Consider the following 22,243-nt stretch of genomic DNA (forward strand, 5'->3'; position numbering starts at 1 on the left):
TGGAACGTCTTTTTCAATGAGAATGTGGCTCTGAAGGAGTCCCTAAAGAACAGCCTCTGCAAAACAGCTTAAAATATAAACAAGGCTATTGATACACAATATTTAGTTCTAAAACTGTTGGCAAAGTAACAGGGAAGGAAGTGGCAGCCCTGAAGCTGAAGCTTAAGACTTCTCTGTAGCAAAGACCTTTTTATTTTAAACCTTCCCTTCCATTTTCTTTTCCTTTCAGATTGACTTCTACTTGGCAAGATGCAGAAGGAGAAGAATAAAGGCTATTTAGAGCATAGCTGCTCCATGGGACCCAAGGGGGACTCTGGAATCAAGAAATCAGTGCTGCATTTTTTACCAGCAGGAGCTGACAGAACTTGTGGGCAAGGAAAATGGGTGCAAGAGTTAGGGCTCAAGTGCTGAAAAATCAGTAAAATGACAAAGTGGCCATCGGTGGAGCTGAGCTAAGACACTCAACCAGCAGGTTCGGATTCTGTCTTTTCTGTATTAGTGTACTATAAGCCTAGCAGATACTGAGACAACACTTCCCAGTGAAGTTGGGCAGAAAATTCACTCTATGTGAAGACTGCAGATCACAAATGCATTTTGTGACAAACAGATGTGTGCAAATTAACTTTTGTGATTTGACAAGCTCTACTGAAGAATTTTGTGAAGAGAGGCTGAGAGAGCTGGGCCCATTTAGTCTAGAGAGGAGAAGGCTGAGAGGGAGGATCAGTAACATATATAAATATCCCAAAAGTGGGTGTCAAGAGGATGATGCCCGGCTGTTCAGTGGTTTCCAGAGACTGGGAAAAGAGCAATGGCCATGAATTAAAACACAAGAAGTTCCACCTCAACATGAGGAAGAACTTTGTGTTGAAGGTGGCAGAACACTGAAACAGGCTGCCCAGGGAGGTTGTATAGCCTCCCTCGCCAGAGATATTCAAAACCCAGTTGGATGAGTTCCTGAGTCATGTGCTCTGGGTGACCCTGATGGGATGGAATAGAAGAAATTGAGAAGAATACTCCAAAATAAGGATTATTCTGGGAGCCTTCTGCCAGCATTACTCTTTATAGCTAAAATTAAATGCTGCACCTTCTATTTTCAGTAACACCTGTCTTGTTTCTTCTCAGTAGATCACAGTTATCTGAACTTGAAAACCAGTATCACTTCATTTGTTTATACAAGGAAGATTTAACTTAAAACTTGTACATTTTTTTGTTTCCAACATCCTGCCTTTGTTACCCATCAAACTGAAATCACAATAAGAAGAATCTTGAATGAAGAAAGTAAATTTTAGTATTGTACCCCTATTTTAAAGACAGAGATACAAAGAAATGTACCAACTGGCATTATTAAAAGCTTTCTCTAAAGGAAATGGTTCACCATTTTCTTTAGAGAATGATTACATAAAAGGTCATAGCAGATGTGACCTACTGAAGTGATGGTAATTTCTACCAGGTTTTAGTAGGCTTGGAAAACACTCTATTGCAATCCTGATGCAGAAGTCAATATTTTTATTAAGTACCTAAAGAGATGAGATCAGGAAAGAATCTGCACAGATTTCATCGTATACAACACTAGAGGAATGTTTTCTAGATTAAACATTTGAAAAGATAGAAACAAACATTCTATTTTTAACTAGACTTTCAATTTAATTGCTGAGTTTTAGATAAAAACATCAGCAACATTAACAGATGGAGGGGATTCCTATTAGCCTAGGAATAATTATGATTCCAAGTAGTAACCAAAGGCTGTAACTCAGAGGTTCCATAATCCCCTTCTGCTCTTCTGAGCATCTACTTCTACTTTTCTTGAGCCATCTCTACAACCTTACTCTACATGCAGGCAGCCAGCATCTATCTACAATGCAATCATCATTATCCTGACTACTTTATCCTTTATCTCTTCAATGTATTTCTATCTCAGATTTATGCAAAAGCTTTAGAAATAACACTTTTAGGCACAGTGTACTAAATGTCTCAGTCATTTGTAATTTCTGCACTTGATTACACCGAAGTCAATGTCAAATTAAGTATCATATTTGCAATTTAAATTATTCTAATCTCTTATTTTAGCTCACATTTCTGTATCAAATTACTGTTGGGGACCTACCCTTAGTTGGTGAACTTCCTGTGACTGTACTGCTCTTACAGAATGCAATTCCAATTTAATGGCATACAAAGGCCACACTTAAGTTATTCAATTATGATATATGATAATAAGATCCAATTGAGTGTGTTTGCTATTTAACTTTTCTGTTCAAACTACACTATTTATCTGTTATAAAATCTATTTAAGAAAATGATTAATTGTTATTTCTATCGTGAAATTGCAATTTTTTAAAGTTGTCAGTACTCAAAAGAATAACTAATATAATATCTTTGTTTATCTCATATGAAATGAAAGATATTTTAGGGAAATATTTAAAATTAGTTTGTTAACTTTTCCATGTATTAAAAATCTGAATGGGAAAAGAAGAATTGCTTTCCTTTGTGAACAGCATTTCCATTTCCCCATTAACTTATCCTTGACCAAACACCATATAGACAGCAATACCATAAGCAATGTTTATGAAACAAGTGGGAATTCTGTTGATTATTTGATTGGAAAAAAATACAGTGCATTACAAGGGCAATCTAATCTGGAGAAATTTTCATCAGTGTAAAGCCCAAAAGTGCCGCATTGCTGAGGTTTCTTTCTTTTTGTATAAGAACTGAAAAGTTATGGTTGTTTGTATTATTAAAGATAATTCTACATTCCCTGTGGAAAATCTCATATGAAAGAAGTCTCACATGTAGATGAGCAAATATATTTGGCTAAGTGAATAAGTTCAGGAAAAAAAGTAAGGAAAAAGAAGTGCTTGATTTTATCTAGCAGTCCTGCAATGTTCATTAAGTCAAAATTAGTTAACCTGATAAATTTTGTGTATCATCTAAACTTCCTAACAGTAATTTTTGTCTCCTCATGTCCCAATCTAGTTCTGAGGTCTGATTTTATCTAGCATATCTAATGAGTGATTTACTGGCTAAAGTATACTATTTTTACATCTCTGGTATTAAAATGATATTGTGGAAGAGGTTTTGTCACAATGAAAGCTAGAATAATATGAAAAGAGCTTCCAGATACTCCATGAACACTGGACCTGCTGGATATGAAAGTGAAAGAGCATAAGCATTTCTAACACGGATACAGAATTTCTTCTTTGCCAATGCAGTTATTGTACTGCAGTATTTGACAGTGCACTCTTATATAGAGGTGGTTATTTTCATGTTCAAATTTGCAGGAGTTCATTGCTTTCTAAGCACTGTAATGACATCCCTTTTCACTCCAGTCACTCTACTCATGTATCCACCCTATTCCTCTTCCCATTCTTTATATTTGACTTCTGAAATTATAACACCTTATTAGGCTATTAGGTTCTTAATTAAAAGAAAATTAATCTAAGTGCCGTCTTTATCCCTTAAGATCTCAGTGGTATCAGGGTTTCCCTTTGAAATGGAATCTAATATGGTGTCAGAAGACTTTTGCTCCCACTATTCTCAGCATTTTATGCCTGTTAAGTTTGAGCAGTGTCCTGAGGCAGTGAACAAAACCAATTATGGAAACCAAATATAGAACTTTAGGTGTTGCCAAGCACAATTTAGATATAAGCCCAAATACATAGTCCAGGAAGAAAATACAATATATTTGCATTTTGAAAGCACACAACCTGCATTAGTTTTTATTGAAATAAAAAGTCAGAAGAGAGACAAGGCAGCAATCCTCTTATTGAGAAATGCAAGGACAAAGTTTCAGACAGCTTTGTGGTTTGTGTGTCTCATTAACTAGATTTAACCATGTTTCCATTTAGTGCGGGACTTTTAGGCTATACTTTGGAGACACATAATTCCAGCACTCAAAATTACCTTTGGCAAATTTTCAGGTGGCACAATACTGAAGCTTTATGATGTCTCCAGATCTTTCTTTTATTTCTACTTATTTATGCTTTGTACAATGCTTAGCATTGTGAAAGATATTTATGAAAGGCATAATTTGTATAAGACCACAAAACATAAAGGAACTATGTCACATGCATAACATATATTAAAATAAACCAATAAGCCCAGCATTAACACTCATACTGTATTAACTCCTGTTAGAGAAAGTAAATAGTCATCCTCATTGTCCTGCCAACGTTTTTTTCTCTGAGTAATACCAAAGATAATCTATGAGTCCTCAAATTTCTCAAGTCTGCTACTTTTGATAGCCAAGAATATTTCTTGATATTATCAGTATCAAATTGTGACATTACTTGACATGATTTTATAAGTAGAGTTCCAGAATTTATCAAATTTCACCTTTACAAAGCCCTGGATAGACTTATAAAAGGAATATAAAATGCAACTCCTGTTTTATTTTTTCCACATACTTTTAGAAGGCATCTGCTCTTACAAACAGGAAAAGTACATCTGCTAGCTAGAATCAGCACTATGAAAAGTATATCAAGTAACTACAAGTAAATTTACATGAGGCCTGGTGAAGAAAGGCCATTAGACTGAAAGCAGGGAAATATGGGTAAACGGTGAATCCTGCATTTAGGTGGTCTAACTTAAATTTGTTCAGTTCATGATCAGTTAATCCTGAAAATGTTTAGTGTTAAAGTAGCAACAAGAGGCCTAAGTTTTCTTCATACAATAAAGAGAAAACGCAATGACAACACCCATACCCATTACTCTATTTTGTATGCATTATATATGGAATAATATATATTATTCAAAATTTTTATTTGACTTCTTTTATAAAAGACTGATTCTTTTGATTTTTTTTTGAGAGGTCTTTATTTACCACACTCAGAACTAGCAACTTTTCTCCTAGAGTAATTTTCTTTACTCCACTATGCAGACAGACATTTTTCTAAGAAGGAAGCTACATAAAATTATCCTGATAATGTGCACAGAATTAAAGATTCAAAAATAAATGAAAAGGTACAAGCACAATTGTCTTTTTACAGTTTGCAGTTTATCTTTAGATTCAGAGCACTGTGTATGAATCACCCGTGAGAATTAAACTCATCTCTACTTTAAGAATCATCTGTCTGTTTGCCAATGGCATGTATTAATCAGAGTCTTATTTTCAAATATTGCACTTGAGTTTGAATGACATTTAGGCAAAAATTAAAAATCTTACCTTCAAAAACTCTGAATGCTTTCTTGCAGCTTGGTAGAGGCCATTTAGCAGAATTGGATTTTTGAAAATTTTCCTTTAGATTCAAATATTCCATAGGGAAAAAAGATCTGGTAGAGTTATTCAGATCTACAATAATTAAGGGGAAAGAATACATACATCAATGCCCTAAATAAAGCATAATAATAATGAGCACAAATTTAAACAAAATAAAAATGCCATATCTACTGTGTAATTTTTCTGATTATAACAACTATATTTAAAAAACACATTTACACAACCATTTCCATATATAGCAAGAGCAAGTTGTAAACATTCTGCTTTTTTGGAAAAAAAAATAATTAGAAAAGATGATGTCATTATGATAATTTCTGGCAAAATTATGCATTGAAGAAATCAAGCTATTTAACTTACAAAACTATGATGATCTCTCTTAATAAAAATTATATCCATAAAAATGGCTGTGGTATTAATTCTCAGCTTTTTGTTTAACATCACCATTCAGTAATAGTCAGTAATGCAAAAGAAGGGGAAGAGCCTGACATTTTTTTTAGATTTAAAAAAGTACTTTGGATTAACAGGAAGTTAATCCTGTTAATTAATTAATCCTGCTATTTAATTATTTTATAAATTTTTAAGAAAACATTTGTAGAATGATTCATGACACATTGCAGGAGTTGGCATTATGGACTAATCTCAAGAAATCAACATCTTCTCAGGGTATAATTTGGGGAAATACCTATATGATTGCAACTTAAAACTGCCGAACTAAAATATTCATAGCAATGCAATGGAAAACTAAAAACAACAGTATTTTCCTACCATAGAATTGATCTACTGATAACAAACAGGGTTGCTAAGCTAGTAGTTAACACGAAAAACTTCAGCCTCCTGCTCATCAATTTCTGCCTCCAAACCAAGATGGCTCCAGATAAATATTAATAGTAGCTGGTACCATAATTCTTTCTGTACCTTCAAAGTAAGAAAAGACATTCACAGGATTTTTGAGAAGGCTTTTCTTATTACTTCATGTGGTCCAATGTAATGGAACATACTTTTCCAATAATAAATATTTTATGAAAGGATAAAATCTTTTTCTCTGGCAAATTTAAGAAAGCTAAGCTTTTTGTGAGCAGGCTCCAAAAAGAAGAAAAAATGCCTTTGCTTCCAGTAGCTTTTTCTGTGTAAGATGAAGACATTAACAGATTTGAAGTAAAAACCCCATGCTAGTTTGATTCTAAAAATTATCCTTTATTTCACCATGTCACAATGCAGGTGGAATGAAGCCACACAATACATGAAGCACAGAATCTTCAAATCCTCCATCCCGTTATGTGAAAATAGAGCTAATTCACATACAAACTGCTGTCACTGAAGGAAAAAAGGGCCTTTTCTCTCCAAAATGTAAAATGAACAAACTGTGTATTTTTCACTAGTGTTTTTTAAATTTTTATGAAAGATCTTTATATGCTACTGAACATATTTGGATTAAGTATTATTCAGATTCAGGCTTCTGATGAGACTCTGCTTGCTTCTCACAGCACGGAGAACATTTTATTTTCCTGCTACAGACCACAGAAATCAACACAGATCTTTCACTTTTATTCAAATTTGAAAACTGAAACCTCTGATGAGGCATCCAATTCCTGTTTCTCAGGAAAGACAGTGGTGACAAGTCTTACTGGCTTCTAGAAGCCTGCTTGGCTGGGCTTTCAATGAAAGATCCCCTCAAGCTGGCCAGGTCACCTGTCCCTCTGTATGCACATGACCCTCTTTCCCTGCCGTGTGCCTGGACCTCCCTTGCACAACCACTACCCTCAATCTGCATTTCTCCAAAGTGGTGGATTTATTGCACATGTGTGTCAGATCTGGCCCTTCTTGCAAACAACATAAATTAAATTTTTATTAATGGAAGAGCAGAAGATCACTCTGTCCCTGTAAGTGAAGCATTTAAAAGATACTTGCTAACTTAGAAAGTTACTTGGTGGAATCAGCTCAAGAGCTGTTTTCTTAGGTGTATCCTGGGCACGTTGTCATCTGATCAGATGTGAGTTTAGACTGATGGGAGAAGGGCTTCTAAGAAAGCCTTTAAGAAAGATGGGAACACATAGTAAGCACCATCAGAGCAACCTATCTGGACTGGAACTCATGCTTAAGGGATCCTCTAAAAAAGGCTCAGCTGACCAAGGCAACTGGCCAGAGGAATTACCTTTGTGAGTCAAATATGGCTTTGTAGCTCTCAGTTAAACACTGATTTTCTCCATAATTGATGGATAATTGACCTCTTAGCCCTTTTTTTTGACCCGTTACATGCATCCTTCTGTTGCAGTTATGTTCTGCAAAACTGTACAAGCTAAAAAGTGAACTTCTGAGTATATCCTTAAATGTTTTTCTTTTTGACATATATTTGTGAAATAAATGCACTCACACAAAAGGAAAGCTGCAGAGAGCATCCAAAATAAATTAATGATGGAAATAAGACATCCCAGCTGCATCATTAGAGAAGTATATAAAGACTACAAGCAACTTTGCTTTGCTGCCTGCACAAACCTATAGTAGCAGTGACTTTAGCATAAGTTTTTAAAGGCTTGATAACTCTTCTGAGTGGAAAAAAATAAATTACTATGCTTTACATTGCTTTGGTGCCATTCATCTTCTTAATGTGCTGATTTTACTAACTTCTCTGAGGATACAATATCATCATCAATACCCCTTAGTTAATTTAAAAGTTGTTCAGTATGTTATACACTGAAAAATTTCAAAATATTTTTTGTAGTATATATAATAAAACAAAGCTAAATAACTGTAGCTATTTTTAAATATATTGCTAAGTCAAGCACATATTGCTGTATACTGAATGGCAATATACAAATAGTTGTAGATTTCTCTCATCTGAAGTAGTTAATACAAAACATATATACTGTTATGGTCCACTATTTATAGTAGACTCTATCTACAAATCTATGACACCTCATGTCCTCCTTATGCATATAAACCCTTTTCCTCAAAAGAGCTACATACCCATTTAATATTTTAAGAGTGGGTAAAGTTGAATGGGATGTCTTGAGAACAGCTAGTCCAACCTGCTAAGGCAGGGTCAGCTGCACAGGGGCCCAGAATCAGTTGGGTTTTGATGGGTGTTACACAGCCTCTCTGACCAGACTGCTTGAGATCCTCACACACAAAAAGCTCTTTCTTGTGTTCAGATGGGATCTCATGTGTTTGAATTCATGCCAAATGCCTCTTGTGCTGGCAGTGAGCACCACTCAGAAGAATCTGGCTCCTTCTTCTTCATTCCCTCCCACCAGGCATTTTTACACATTGCATGTTAGGTACTCAAAGGCTACAAATAATCCTAGTAATATTTCACTTAGAAAACTGTAACATGTTGAAAAGTTTTGCAAATACATTTTAGAATGCATCTTTATTCTCCTTTTGTGCTCTCCCAGTGGTAATTTTCTGCAGCAAATCTGCTAAATTGTTTTTTTAAAATTTAAATAGCCCTAGAAAAACCTAACTATCTATCAGTGAAACACACTTCATCTGTATATCAAATTGAAGGGAGCATCAAACATTAGGAAAATGAAATGAGAACAGCTTGAAATCTCTATACAGCAGACAGGCAGGGAGTTGAGAGTGCTCAGGCTGCAGCTTTCCACCCATTTTCTCTGCTGCAGTGCATCAGTGCAGGGATAGCCAGTCTCTAACCCTGGCAACCAGCAGCTGCTCAGTGAATCACCTTGGGGAAATAGGTTCACCTGAAAAATGCTTCCTTCCCACCCTAATGAGTTCTTCTTTATCCCAGTCAGTTCCTCAAACTGACCTGCGATCAAATCATACAAAGTTGGGCCTGTACAAAAGCAGAGTCTGTGGACAACCAGAAACAGAAGTGGGCAGCTCTGCTGATCAATGTGAAACTATACTTCAGTCTGCATCCCTAACCTGTCATCATCACAGCACTCACAACAGCTTAAAGAAGATCTCTGCAAGATCTCTGTAGCATCTAAAATGAAACAAACACTCCTGCATGGCTGAGTCATTTCCATTACTTTGTGAACTGTCTATGCACAGTTTTAAGTGCTGTAAATGATCTAACTCCAGATACATGGTGCAATTTTATCAATGGCACTTGAATCTACCATATAAACTTTGGACATAAAAGACTGACTCATGCTGTTCCAGACATTCTATCTGCAGAACTACTTACCCTCTTCTATTTCTATACCCAATCTGACACCAAACACCCTACCCACCATATTTTCCTACTGTTAAGAGTAAGGAACACTAGAGATGAGGGTATAGGAGGCTAGGACACGAGAATTTAAGAAGATGATCAAGGGTTCTCCCAGCCTTTAATTTCACTTGTCTCCAAATTTAATGTCATAAATGAAAAGAGTATTTTTTGTGTGTGCCATAGAGTGGGCAATTTTGAAAATACTTTTCCAGTAGGATAGTTTGAGAAATGTTTATTATGTTTGGAGCTTGTTATTATTCAGGAAGAAGAAACAAAAGAATTCTACCAGAAAAGAAAGCAATCAGAATCTCATTTCTAAAATAAAAAGTTTAAAAGCACATGTCCTGAATAGCTTCTTGACATTGAAGAGAACCTGCATAGAATGTTCTTAGGAGGAGTTAAATGGAAAGAAAATCTCACAGTGGATTAACATTACCAAAATTTGCTCTGAATGCATACAGGAAGGAAAAGTACAAATAATTTCTATTTGTAAAAAATAAAAAAGTGCAAAAACCTTCATTTCTATACCTGTTTGGAAAAAGACTCTGGCAATTGTAGTGCGACACAGTGGACATGGAGTGCTGGCTGGATTGTCTTTGGCAAGCATCCTTAAGCAAGGTTCACAAAAGATATGGTGGCAGGGATAGCACATGTAAGGGTTGAAATAAACATCCAGACACACAGCACAGAGATAGCTTTCTTTATCTCCTCTGAGTTCATGCTCATCATCTGTATGCAGGTTATCATTTGCAGGCTGCAAGAAGAAAAAGAAAACATATTTTCACATTCAGCTCATAACTATTTTGGATAAAACAATTGTCCAGAGGATCATTTTCAGTAATGGTTAAGAAGACAGTACAAACATGTGATATTCTTAAATTTAATACAGGTTAATACTTTTAAAAAGATGATGAAACATAAAACAGGAATATCAGAAAAAAGTCCTCTGTGGGAAAGGAAAAATCACAAGGCAGTAAAAGAAGGAAGTAACAAAACCAACATGGCTAAGTAAAACAGTATTATGATCAGATTTCTTCTTTTAAAATTAATTTTTACAGTTTATATGTATCTGCATTACAAAAAGGCAGAAACATAGAATGGCATGGCTTGAATGGGACCTTAAAGATCATCTAGTTCCTACCTTCCTGCCATGTGCAAGACACCTTTCTTGAGACTAGGCTGATCAGAGTTCCATCCAACCTGGCTCTGAGCATTTCCAATAATGGCACATCCATAACTTCTCTGGTCAAACTGTTCCAGTGCCTCACCACCCCCACAATAAAATTTTTTTTACCTAATGTCAAATCTGAACTTACCCTATTGCAGACTGAAGTCATGCCTCCTTGTTCTATCACTACATGTCCTTGTAAATAATCTCTCCCCATCCTTTACACTCCCTTCAGGCACTGAATGGCCACAATTACGTCACCCTTAAGCCTTCTCTTTTCCAACCAAATACTCAACAAACAAAATCAGACTTTGAACAAACCAAATACTCAGTCTTTCTCCATTCCTCAAATTATTTTGGCGGCCTTGTCGGAACCTGCTCCAGCAGGTCCATGTCCTTCCTGCGCTGTGACCCCAGAGCTGATGCAGCCCTGCAGGTGGGGTCTCAGCAGAGCAGGGCAGAGGGGCAGAATCCCCTCCCTCTCCTGCTGCCCACACTGCTCTGGATGCAGCCCAGGACATGTGTGGCTCTCTGGGCTGGGAGTGTCAAACATGGGGCTGGGTCAGGTCCAGCCTCTCAGCCACCAGCACCCCCAAGCCCTTCTGGGCAGGGCTGCTCTTGATTCCTTCATGCCTCAGCTTGTACTGATATCAGGACTTGCTGCAACCAGTGCACATTTCACTTGGTCTTACTAAACCCTCAAGAGATTCCTGTACACCCACTTTTTGAGTTTGTGCATGCTCCTCTGGATGGCATCCCATCCTTCAGGTGTGAAAATACCTTTACTGTGCCAAGAAAGGCAAAAATAAAAAAATTAATTTGTGAATATTTATGTTTGTAATTGTAATAATTACTTCATGTTCCAGCAAGAATGAGTTCAAAACAAGCCACAACTTTATTACTACAAAGCACCTTAGAGTAGAAAGTCTCCTATCATCTTTGGTAACTGCTTGCTTTTGTCAGCACATGTGCTCCAAATTTCCTTGCACTGCTATATTTGTAGGAAGACATAGTTGGACTTCCCAAATGGTGCTCACCCCATATGAATGTAACAACTTGTGTGCATTGCCATGTTCCAGCTTTGCTCCTGTAAGATGACTAAACCTTTCCAAGTAATCTGAAGATCTGGTATTTACGGCACCCTGGGTTTTTGGCTGTCATGATTTAGGAATGGTACTCTTCAATTTTGTGCTCCCACTGAGATTCTCCAAACCATGTGCTACTCAGCTCTCCCCCTCCCCTCTGTGGAGCGCTGGAGAGGAGAATGCGAGGCACAAAAGGTGAAGATCACTGACTGAGATAAGAACAAAAACTGGGAATGGCAGTGAGATAAGAATATGAACAGTAACAGCAACAATACTAAAGGCAGAGAGTATAAGGAAAAACATGGTTATTGTTCACTGTGGAAACCCCTGACATAAATACCACACTGCTCCCTCTGGCTCACAACCAGTGCCACCTGACTGCCCCCTCCAGCTTGGAACTGATGTTATCCAACCCTCCCTCCAGCTCAGAACCTGCACCACACTTACTCAACTGGAAGGAAGCCCTTCTCTTTGGAAAAGACTCTCTTTCCCTGACCCCAGCAATGACACAAGGTAGAATAAAATAATCCCTGAAGAGCTTAGCCATGCCCCCTCCTGACTACTGCAAAAGTTAACCCTATCTTGATTGGAATGAGGATATTGGGTTAAAGAAGCAACCAATCTTTTAATCATTATGGGAGACACTCAGGAAAAATTTACTATGCTCTGCCTCTTCTATCCATCTTCTTTGTTTCTGTCTCTGGTTTTCTCTTTCACAGATCACAGAACCCAATATACTGCAATAACCAAGAGATCCACCACGAAAAACCAAGATAGGAGCATATCAAGACACTTCTCTCATCCCCCTTACTCTAAACTCCCAATCCTTGCCTCCCCTGTGCAGCTGTGGTGGGAAGTGATAGAGAAGCTTTGGTGGCTGCCTGGAATCCAGCCAGGGTCAATCCAACCCACTATGCATTACAGAGACCACTTTTGACACTCATAGGCCATGACAGACCACTACTGCCTGACACTGGTACCAAACGTTAATGACAATTGTTAATATTGTGGTTATGTAGATATGGGATCCTATAGATGTTTCAGAGAAGATTACATGTATGCTTATTACATTTATGGCTTATGGTTTGGATTGCTGTGTTTCTTGTTAGTCCCAAAGGGTATCTCTCTCTATGGGAGTTACTGAACTCTGCAAATAGTGAGTAAATCCTTAACAGTATGCAATCCAATACTGTGGATCGCATTCAAATACAGAAAGATTTAGCCAGGATTTATCAGTTCTGGACAAACACTTGTTCTGTAATTCTACCTTAGCCTTTGCATTGCACTTTCCAAGATATTATGTGGCAAGAGTGCTTGTAAATTCTGAGCTGCTGTGCCAAAACCACATTGCACTGTGTTCAATCACAAGCTCTTGTCATGATTGTCAGTAACTGTTTCTCTTACCTTAGAACTTGGTCTAAGAACTGTCAGCAACAGTTTCTATTACCTTAGAACTTACTGCTCTAGTTTGATTTTCTACACTTGACAGGGCTGCAGAAAACTTCGGTGTGTACTGAAATTTACAACAGGGGCAACTAGGATGTACTGATAAGCAGGAAGCGTAAGTCTGGCTGCACTAGCAGCCACAGAAGCTAGATACAGACAGGGAGAGCTTGGGACCATTACTTCCAGCTCCATGCTGTAGGAAATGTTCTTAAGGCAACATTAAATACTAGCGTATTACAACTATCAGTAAAACTGTTTAACTCAGACTGTCTCTACACATACAGCACAGAAAACCCACACCAGAACAGAATGGCAAAGGGTAACAGAATTGATTACAGCTAAGTAATTTAAAATGAAGGAAGCTTCATAATACCATTTCTTTGGGAAAAAAAGTGGCAAATAATTTCACAGAGAAAGTGAGGAAAGTAATCTCAGGTAATTACATGACTGATGACTTCAGCAGAAATCAGGAAACACTAATACATTGTGAAAGTCCCCTCCAATGCTGCCACATGGGCTTGGCAGGGCTGAATTAAGTGATGGAACTTGATCTTAAAGGTCTTTTCCAACCTAAGTGACTCTATGATTCTATGCAATGTCAAAAATGTCAAAAACAAAAATCTAGCATGAAAACAATATACAGGGAACAGAAAGCTTTTGCTAACTGGTTTCCATGAGAATTGTTTGGTAAGAAAATATACCTAGTGTCTAGAGGAGCTGACTGCAAGATAAATGTCTTTCAAATGGCAATTAAGTAACTAAGACAGCCAGAGGCAAAACTGCTGAGGACTCACAGGTAACAGCTGGTTCTGAGACAGGTTTGCAATCATGGTAAGATGCACAGACAGAGGTATCTCAGAACCAATTGCAACTATCAAAGGTTGCAATTTGATCAAAATATCAAAATTATTCTAATGTGCAAACAAGATCTAATTAGGAGTAATTTTCTTAGTGGAAGAGACGTCTTTTCTACAGCTTTGCGCCCCTTTTCAAAAGATCTATGTAGGCACATGGCATTATTCAGTACTGTAAAGCTAAAACCAGAGCAACTTCTTATGCAAGAAGCTAATGCACAAAAATTTAAAAAGTCATTATTTTTTTGGTTTGCAATTAAGTGGTGCCTATATATATTACTAGAGTCAGGGCTTTGGTGTATGAAAACTTAACAAGCATAAACCAGGTTGGTTTTCTCACAGGATTATAGTACGAACAAAATTAAGAAAGTACATGTAAACATCAAGGACAGTGAAAGATTGTCAAATAATAACAGAAAAGGCTTGAAAGCAAAACAATTACTCCTGAGAAATGAAGGAAAGGTAAGAGCCTTTCATCTTCCCACATTATTGGGAGCTGCTAATGCGGCTTTGACAGTAACCCCTATATAGGGGGACATCTATAGTGGGACATCTGAAGGATATTAATGAAAGAAAAGAGAGGAATCAACTTCTGCTTGAGAAGCCTATAAAGCATGTTAAGGAACAAGGAGTCTGATACAGCAGTGGTTGAGAAGGGGCATGAAGCTATGAAATTTGGATATTGGAGCTTGTGAGAAGTCTCTGCTACTGGACTACAGGAAAGTAGTTGATTCAGTTTCACATTCAGAAAGAATACATGCATCACTGGATATCTAATGCAACACAATATCTAATGTATGGTTTACCTGTAATCATATGAAAGACCTAGACCAAGTGGTCATACACACAAGAAAAGATTTTGTATGAAAGCTATCAGTAAAAGGAAGTTCAGAGTAAAACCTGGAAGTATGATCAAAACAGTGGCAAAACCAAATAAGGCACATATGTCATTTGACAAAGCTGCCCTATTATGAAAAAAAACCCAACCTGCAAAACCATTCATTTTAAAATGACCTATTCAGAATACCTTGTTAGCTCAAAAAATGTCCACAGTTGAAAGGAATGATGACTGAAGGAAAATCAGTTATATATTTCACATTATTATCTTGTAAAGAAAACTGCCTCTAGAATGATTTTTAGCCTAAACCAGACTTTAACTCTTCAATTATAATGCAGAATTGGAATCATACACCTCAGGTCTGAAAAAGTGAGAAAGAATGAATATTGATGTGGTTTAATACAAAAACAGAACAAAAAGAAATAAATGCTTCTTGGTTGCTGCTGGACAAAAATATCAGTTGCTTCACATTGTCCCACAACAGCTTTAAACCTCTTAGACAATTGCAAACAGAACTGGTACAAGACTTATTACATCAGGTACATTGCTTCCTGAAAATGTCTTAAAATTGACAGGTATATTGGGTACAGGGACTGAAATGACTGTCGCTATGAGAAAATTTTTTAGTGTTCTTTTGCTTCAAATGGAATTTAACAAGACTTATTTCTGTAGAATAAATTAGTGACTTCTAATGGCGTTTCAAAAGTAAACTCAGAAAAAAAAAATAGATCCAATATTAAAATGCAGAAAAATCCTACTCAAAAATGTGTTGCTAGCTATACTAGCAGAAGTTCTTCCAAATCAGGCCATAAGGTATGCCAGGGTTTGTATGCCTTTGAACACTGTTTCAGTTGACTGGTATAATGAATACAAAAGGACATATTTTCCGGTGTCTGGCAGAACTAAGCTTGAAACATAAAAATCAAAATAGGGTAGAGAGATCAATGCCCATGGCTTAAACATCTTTACAAATCAATAACTGAGTCTAAATTCCCCGCACTTTAAATTTCTCACTATACAACATTTCAGAAAAGTTCAAAGGCAAGCCAAAAACTTCAAAGCAGAGCCAAGCTGCCCAAGCAGCTCTGAGGAGCCACCTATTGCCATGTTCTCCATTCAGAATCACAGAACCACAGGATGAGTCAAGTTGGGAGGGACCACAGTGGTTCATTTCAGCCAACTCCAGCAGGGAGTAGGATTGACACAGGGATGTGTCCAGACAGTTCTTGAGTGTCTCCAGTGAAGGAGACTCACAACCTCTCCAGATAACCTGCTCCAGTGCTTTCTCCCCTGCACAGTGAAGAAGCTCTTCCTCATGTTCAGGTGGAACTTCTTGTGCATCAATTCCTGGCCATAGCTCTTGTCCCATTACTCAGCACCTCATAGAAGAGCCTGGATCCATCCCATTGACACCCTCCTGTCAGACACCTGTGTACATTGATAAGGCTCCCTCTCAATCATCTCTGTGAGGCTGAACAGGACCAGTTCCCCAGCCCTTCCTTATAAGAGAGATGCTCCAGCTCTTTAATCATCTTTGTAACCCTCTACTGGACCCACTCCAGGAGTCCCATGTCTCTCTTGTCCTGAGGAGCCCAGAACTGGACACAGCACTCCAGGTGAGGCCTCACCAGGGCTGAGTACAGGGGCTGGATCACCTCCCATGACCTGCTGGCAATGCTCTTCCCTAATGCATCCAGGATAGTCTTGGGCACTGCACTGCTGGCTCATTCAGACTCTCTCTGCTGCATTTGGGATTGATAAATTACTCTAGGGGGAACAACTGAAAGATATTTTGTTCATTATTTTTCTAGAGAAATTTCTTTCTAGAGCTAAGAAGCTAACAGTCTTTTTTTATTTATGTTTTATTTTGGTTGTATTTTTGTTGTAGGTTTTTTTTTTTCTTTTGTGGGGGGGAGAGGTTGTTTTGGTTTTTTTTATTTGTTTGCTTGTTTTTTCATTCAGCCTCATTTAGAAGTTGCCTTAGGCACTGGAGTTGTTCAAGGACAAGTACAGACTGGATGGAGTACTGAGTGATCCAGTCTAGTGAGTGGCATCTCTGTCCATGGAAAAGGGCTGGAAGTAGATTCCAATGCAAAGCATGCTATGATCTTGGGTGATTAAGTGCATTGTAGACCAAGGCTTCTAAGGCAACTACTGAGAGGACACATATACTAGAGTACTTTAAGAAAGAAAAGAATTATAAAATGCCTGAGACATAGCAAGTTAACCAATTTGGTTCAATGAAATATTTTTACTTTGTCAGGAGACAAAGGCTTATTTTGTTGAAGAAGTGGGAAAAGACCTCAGAAAAAAACAAAGGGGAAGAAAATGATCTATTAACTTTTCATTTGTGTCCATACCTCATAAAAAAAAAAAGACTATTTTCATTTATTGCTGATTCATATTGTTTTAATGAAGTTGAAACAGGCCATACAAAACTGAATGTATCTTGTGCTAGACACTGTACATAAGTATTATGCACTTATCCCCTTTCTTTCCAAGCATCTTATATAATATACTTCAGTTTCTTATTATGACAGACTTGAAATTTTTAAAGCATTTTTTGTTATGCAATTTGGTTAATCTCTGCACTTCCTTCTATGGAGTACCAGCCTTTAGGCTTTTGAAATACACATCTAAACTGGCATATTATTACCCTTTTGGAAATTTCTCTAAGAACAATCGTATTTAAGGAACATCTCTAAACACAGCTTTTATGAAAATGCAACTAATTTATAGGCTTATAATAAGGTTTTATTCCTATTAAAATAATTCAATTATAAAGAATAATTGAGAGATGGGCCACTGGAATAAATATTACTCAAAATTCTTGTACCACAATCATATAAACACCTTAATATTTACCCTTAACTAGTATATAAGAAATTAGTGCCATGTTACAAGCTTATCTTTGTTTTCATTTTGCATTTCATAAAACACATACATGGTTTATACAGGCATGTAAAAAGACAATGTCAGCTTTATAGTTAAGTAGCAAATGAAGCTTCCCACCAGAAATAAACATCCAGGCACAGCTATTAGTGTCACTAGATCTAAGAATAAACAAGTATTAACAATTATTAATCTTTATTGTAACGACTATTACAAACAAAGAGAAGGAAAATTCATTCCCAGAGGCCTGCAGAAACTTCTGTGAATCTCACAGAACCTTGACACGATGCCTCAATGATAGATAAAAGGATCTGTTGGCCCTTCTGGCGTGAATTGCAGAGAAAACTTTTTTTTAACAACCTCTTTTCTCTTTTTACAGATGTTGTATATTTTACAAATATATTGGAGCTGGAAGGTCAAATTAGAGTCCTAAAGAAGTAAAAAAATTACTGGTTCTCGTTAGAGCAAAACAGTTGATATCTACGCCTGAAGCCCACCTCTCTAGTACAGTGAGTGCAACTCCCCTCTAGGTACAAACCTGTAGCTGTTCTGGTTCCTGGTATAGTCCTGTTCTGGTCCTGATATAGTCCTGTCAGTTTACATACAACTGAGATGAAGAATCAGAAAATATTTTGGCTTTAGTTTAATTTTTTACCTGCAAAACCAGATTTTGTTTTCGTTTTTTTTAATTTTAGCAAAAAAATTTACAGCACTGAAATAACAGACAATGCTTATTTTTTAATTCTTTCTCTAGGATTTGTGTGAAAGTATACACTATTACTTTTAGGGGAAATGCTCATAACAAAATGTCCGTAAAAGCATATCTTGAACAGTGCTGCTACATTTTGGCATCTTTGCATAAGTATAGTACAGGAAAGAATGCATTTGAAATGCTTCTGGCCATTCAGCATAAATTAAAGGCAAATTACAGCAATGCACGACACAATCTGAGGTAACACCATACAACAGACACTTAGTGAAGAATACCAACTCTCACCATTTACAAAGGTCTCTCCCCCAGCACTATACAGCAGAAAGTGGAGTAGGCAACATGGAAGAGTGTTGGTCAGATGTGGAGGTTGGCTCCTGTTCTGAACAGTGTTTATAAACTGTTTATAACTCAACATCACTCCATTTGTGGAACACTGCTTTCCAAAATAGTAAGATAAATGTACAGATTTTTAGTTTCTTACCAGTCTTACTGCTCCTGGCATTTGCCTGCTCCAAGGTAAGGTTCTTTATACTCATAAAGTCTACAGCAAGTACAAAGATCTGTCTGCTAGCAATTAGCAAAAGATCAACATAATGAGAGTTACACAGTTTTTGGCTGCTAGTTACAGAAGACTTCTTACCATTTGGGACAGAAAGATGAGTTTGCTGAACCGAACTCTCAGTACAAACTTTTTCAAAAATATCTTCAAATGATTTTTAAACTAATTCCTCAGTATTATTATGTAGCCATTACCATCCTTTCAGTCATCAGCTGTGGTGGTAACATGACCACTCAAATTTTATTAACACAATAATAACATGTTTCAAACATAGGTTGGAAAAAGTTCAAAAGACTGGGGTAGAAGTCACAAAATTCTTCCCTTTTATTCATCAGATAGAAGAGATTTTAGTTAGGATTCATAACAACTGTGACCAAAGGAGGTATTTAACCCAGATAAATTAACTCTTTTATTTTTATTCACCAGGATGTGCATTATGGTACAACCACCTCTGACCCTTCTTTTGGACACCTGTGGAAGGTGACATCCTTCTTTCTGGGGATGGATGACCATTGTGTGCCTTAGATTGAGCTCACTGCTCACCCCAAAATCAAGAGTTATGAATCTGCAAGCATCCTCTGTTTCCACAACTGCAGTGTAGTTTGTGAGATATCACATTGAAAGAAAGAATCACTTAGTGAGATGAATTGCTTTAAAATAAGTTGCCTAAAATTAGGAACCTAGAGCTATATTTAGACAATTAAAGGACTGTCCCAGTTTTCAAAGAGTTTCCTTATCTGGCTGGAGCAACTGGGTGATCATCTTCCTTAGAACAATCAGGCCACCGATTTAAAGTGTGTTGGCTAAGTTTTTAAAAATCAATTAAAATATTGATTACTTAAATAGAGTCCATCACTAAACAATGTTTAGAGTACAGCATTCAACTGTTCTGAAGGAAAATTAAGATAAACAAAGGGTTTAAAAAAACTATATATATGAGAAACTTAGGTAAAGGTTAGCAGATTGCATCACTGTTGCTTTTTTTAATATCTACTACGATGACTATGGAATAATCCTAGATTCATCAGAATCAAATAATTTAATTCACTTCTTACGCAGTTCAGTATGACTTGGAAGAAATAATGTACAGTTTTCCCTCAAAATGCAAACAAACAAATCCCCAAAACATACAAGTATCTGTTTCTACTTAGAAAAAAAATAATGAAAATTACATTAGATTTTCCATTACTACAAACATAAAAGAAGTAAAAATCTGTTTGATTTCTTACAGAAGCTGTATTGCCTTTCTGGAGATTTTCTCAAAGTTGTAAAAAACATTTTTAAAAGTAAAAAATCATTTAAGGTTAAGAGTCATCCACAACAAGACCTTTATCTCCATTTTCATAACATAATTATCTGACTCAGTAAAACTTACAGTTTGTAATCCTCCTGTAGTAGACATTGCAATTCTAAATTAAAACAATAAACAACCAAAATACAAAAGTGTTTCAGATGTTCTCATGCAGCAATAGAAAAAAAATACGTCCCTTTTGTTTCTTCTTTTCAAGCAAACCTTGGAGACTGACACTGAAATTTTATCCTGAGCTATGGAAGAAAATAATCCAGGTGGACCTGCAGTAATAAAGTGCAGCCCAAATGTTGTATACATTGTTTCTTTCTGATAAATAATATCTAGATGTTCAGTTTGATTAATCCTTGTCTCCTCAACTCTTAATCTTTATAATACTTTGTCAGAAATATTATTGTAAACTGTGGTTCTGTATCGGCAGCAATCAGCAATAAGCAATACATTCTTTCCTTGGTATTTTATTTGGTCATATTCAAAGTCATCCAAATTGTACAAAAGCTTATTTCCCTCAAATGTAACTGTTAGATGCCACAATCTGAAAGTGCTAAACATTGAGGGATTCAAAGGGGTCAGCTGTCAGTATTCTGGTACCTGAATAAATTCACTTTCCAGATACTTAAATTAAGCTGCTGTTATCTTTTCTGTCTGATAAACAGAGCAGAAAATATTGCTAACTTTTTATTTCATAGTACAAGTGAACAATTTTGTATGCATGTATCTTTCTGTAATTATTAGTAATTTCATATACACATCTATAAACACTTCATCTCATGAAGAGCAAACTACATTCCCTGAACAGCTATTGAACCACTGTCACTCTATTTTATGCAAGACATAAATTTTCTCTGTCGTATAAGCAAGATATTGCACCCTATTTCATTTTCCCCAGATGTTATTTACAAAGACAGTGAGGCCATTTTAAATTCTAGGGTGACATCCTTTCTCATGAGCCTTCCTACAAAAGCCTTGAGGGGTCTGAATAATGACCTCTAAAGATTTCAATCTTTTCTCTTTGCAACAGTTTAATAGTGCAGATTTTTCTTCTAATGAAGTATCCCACAAAGTCTTTCAGAAACTGATTATGAAAATCCACGCTCCCAGAAAAAAAAACCTGGAGTCTGTAAAGCTTTTCTTTGGAATTGCAGGATGCTGAAACAGAAAAATCAAACTGAACATCTGCTATTTCACATTTCTCTGCCTGGATTAAAAAAATCAGGATACAACTACAAATGTTGTTGCAACACACCAACAGAAAACTGAATCTAAGGAGCTGCTACTTACCTTTCAACAACATTACCACAAAATATGATTTGCTTTAGATGAAGGCAAAATTCTTGTTTGAGGGTTAAAACTTTTCAAAAAGTAGACCAGAAAAAAACTCATAAGCATAATCACTTTCATAACCATCATCATAAGCATGGTCATCTTCTCATGTCTAAAATGAATAGTTTTGTATTTAGCTTGGCACTGGTAAACCTTATCTAAAAAGCTTAACTGCTCATGCAACAAATTGCTATCTACATTCATTAAAATTCTCAAAATACATGGATTTACTAAAGTGAATGCACTGCCCTAATACTTCACATATTTGACCCAATTTAGATATATGACATAATGAATACTTGGATCTGGCTATGATAGCCAACATGTAAAATAATTAATCATCAAAATACAAGGCATCTCAAAAATTTCACTGCTGACATTCTAAAAATACTTGCAAGACTGACATCAAGAAGATATAAAAGAATTTGGAAATTTGTAGAAATACAAAGAAACTAGAACACACAGCTTACAATGTTTTCATGTAGTTTGAACTGAAGAACAGTTCAAAATATATACATGAAAAAAAAAACCACCAGGAAAGGTTATTTCAGACTTACTGTTCTACATGGTGTAAAATAAACTGCAATTTATTTTTGTGGCAAAGTACTGTACTATAGTTTGATATTAAATTATCTATCTCTTTTCTGAAAAATCCAAGAGATGCCCAC

At 36.4% G+C, this 22,243-nt stretch overlaps 1 protein-coding gene across 3 annotated transcripts in view; it reads right to left on the minus strand.

The window, feature by feature from the left end:
• Positions 1-22,243, minus strand: part of RNF180 (ring finger protein 180) — a 71,325-nt gene that overhangs the window by 14,214 nt on the left and 34,868 nt on the right. For all 3 annotated transcript variants that reach the window (XM_077171504.1, XM_077171505.1, XM_077171503.1), the window contains exons 5-6: positions 9,918-10,143; positions 5,159-5,284 (exon numbers count right to left, since the gene is read on the minus strand). In XM_077171504.1, the coding sequence (XP_077027619.1) occupies positions 5,159-5,284; positions 9,918-10,143 (352 nt within the window). The remainder of the gene's footprint in view (positions 1-5,158; positions 5,285-9,917; positions 10,144-22,243) is intronic.

Source organism: Agelaius phoeniceus, chromosome Z, assembly GCF_051311805.1.
Source record: "Agelaius phoeniceus isolate bAgePho1 chromosome Z, bAgePho1.hap1, whole genome shotgun sequence".
Lineage (NCBI taxonomy): Eukaryota > Metazoa > Chordata > Aves > Passeriformes > Icteridae > Agelaius > Agelaius phoeniceus.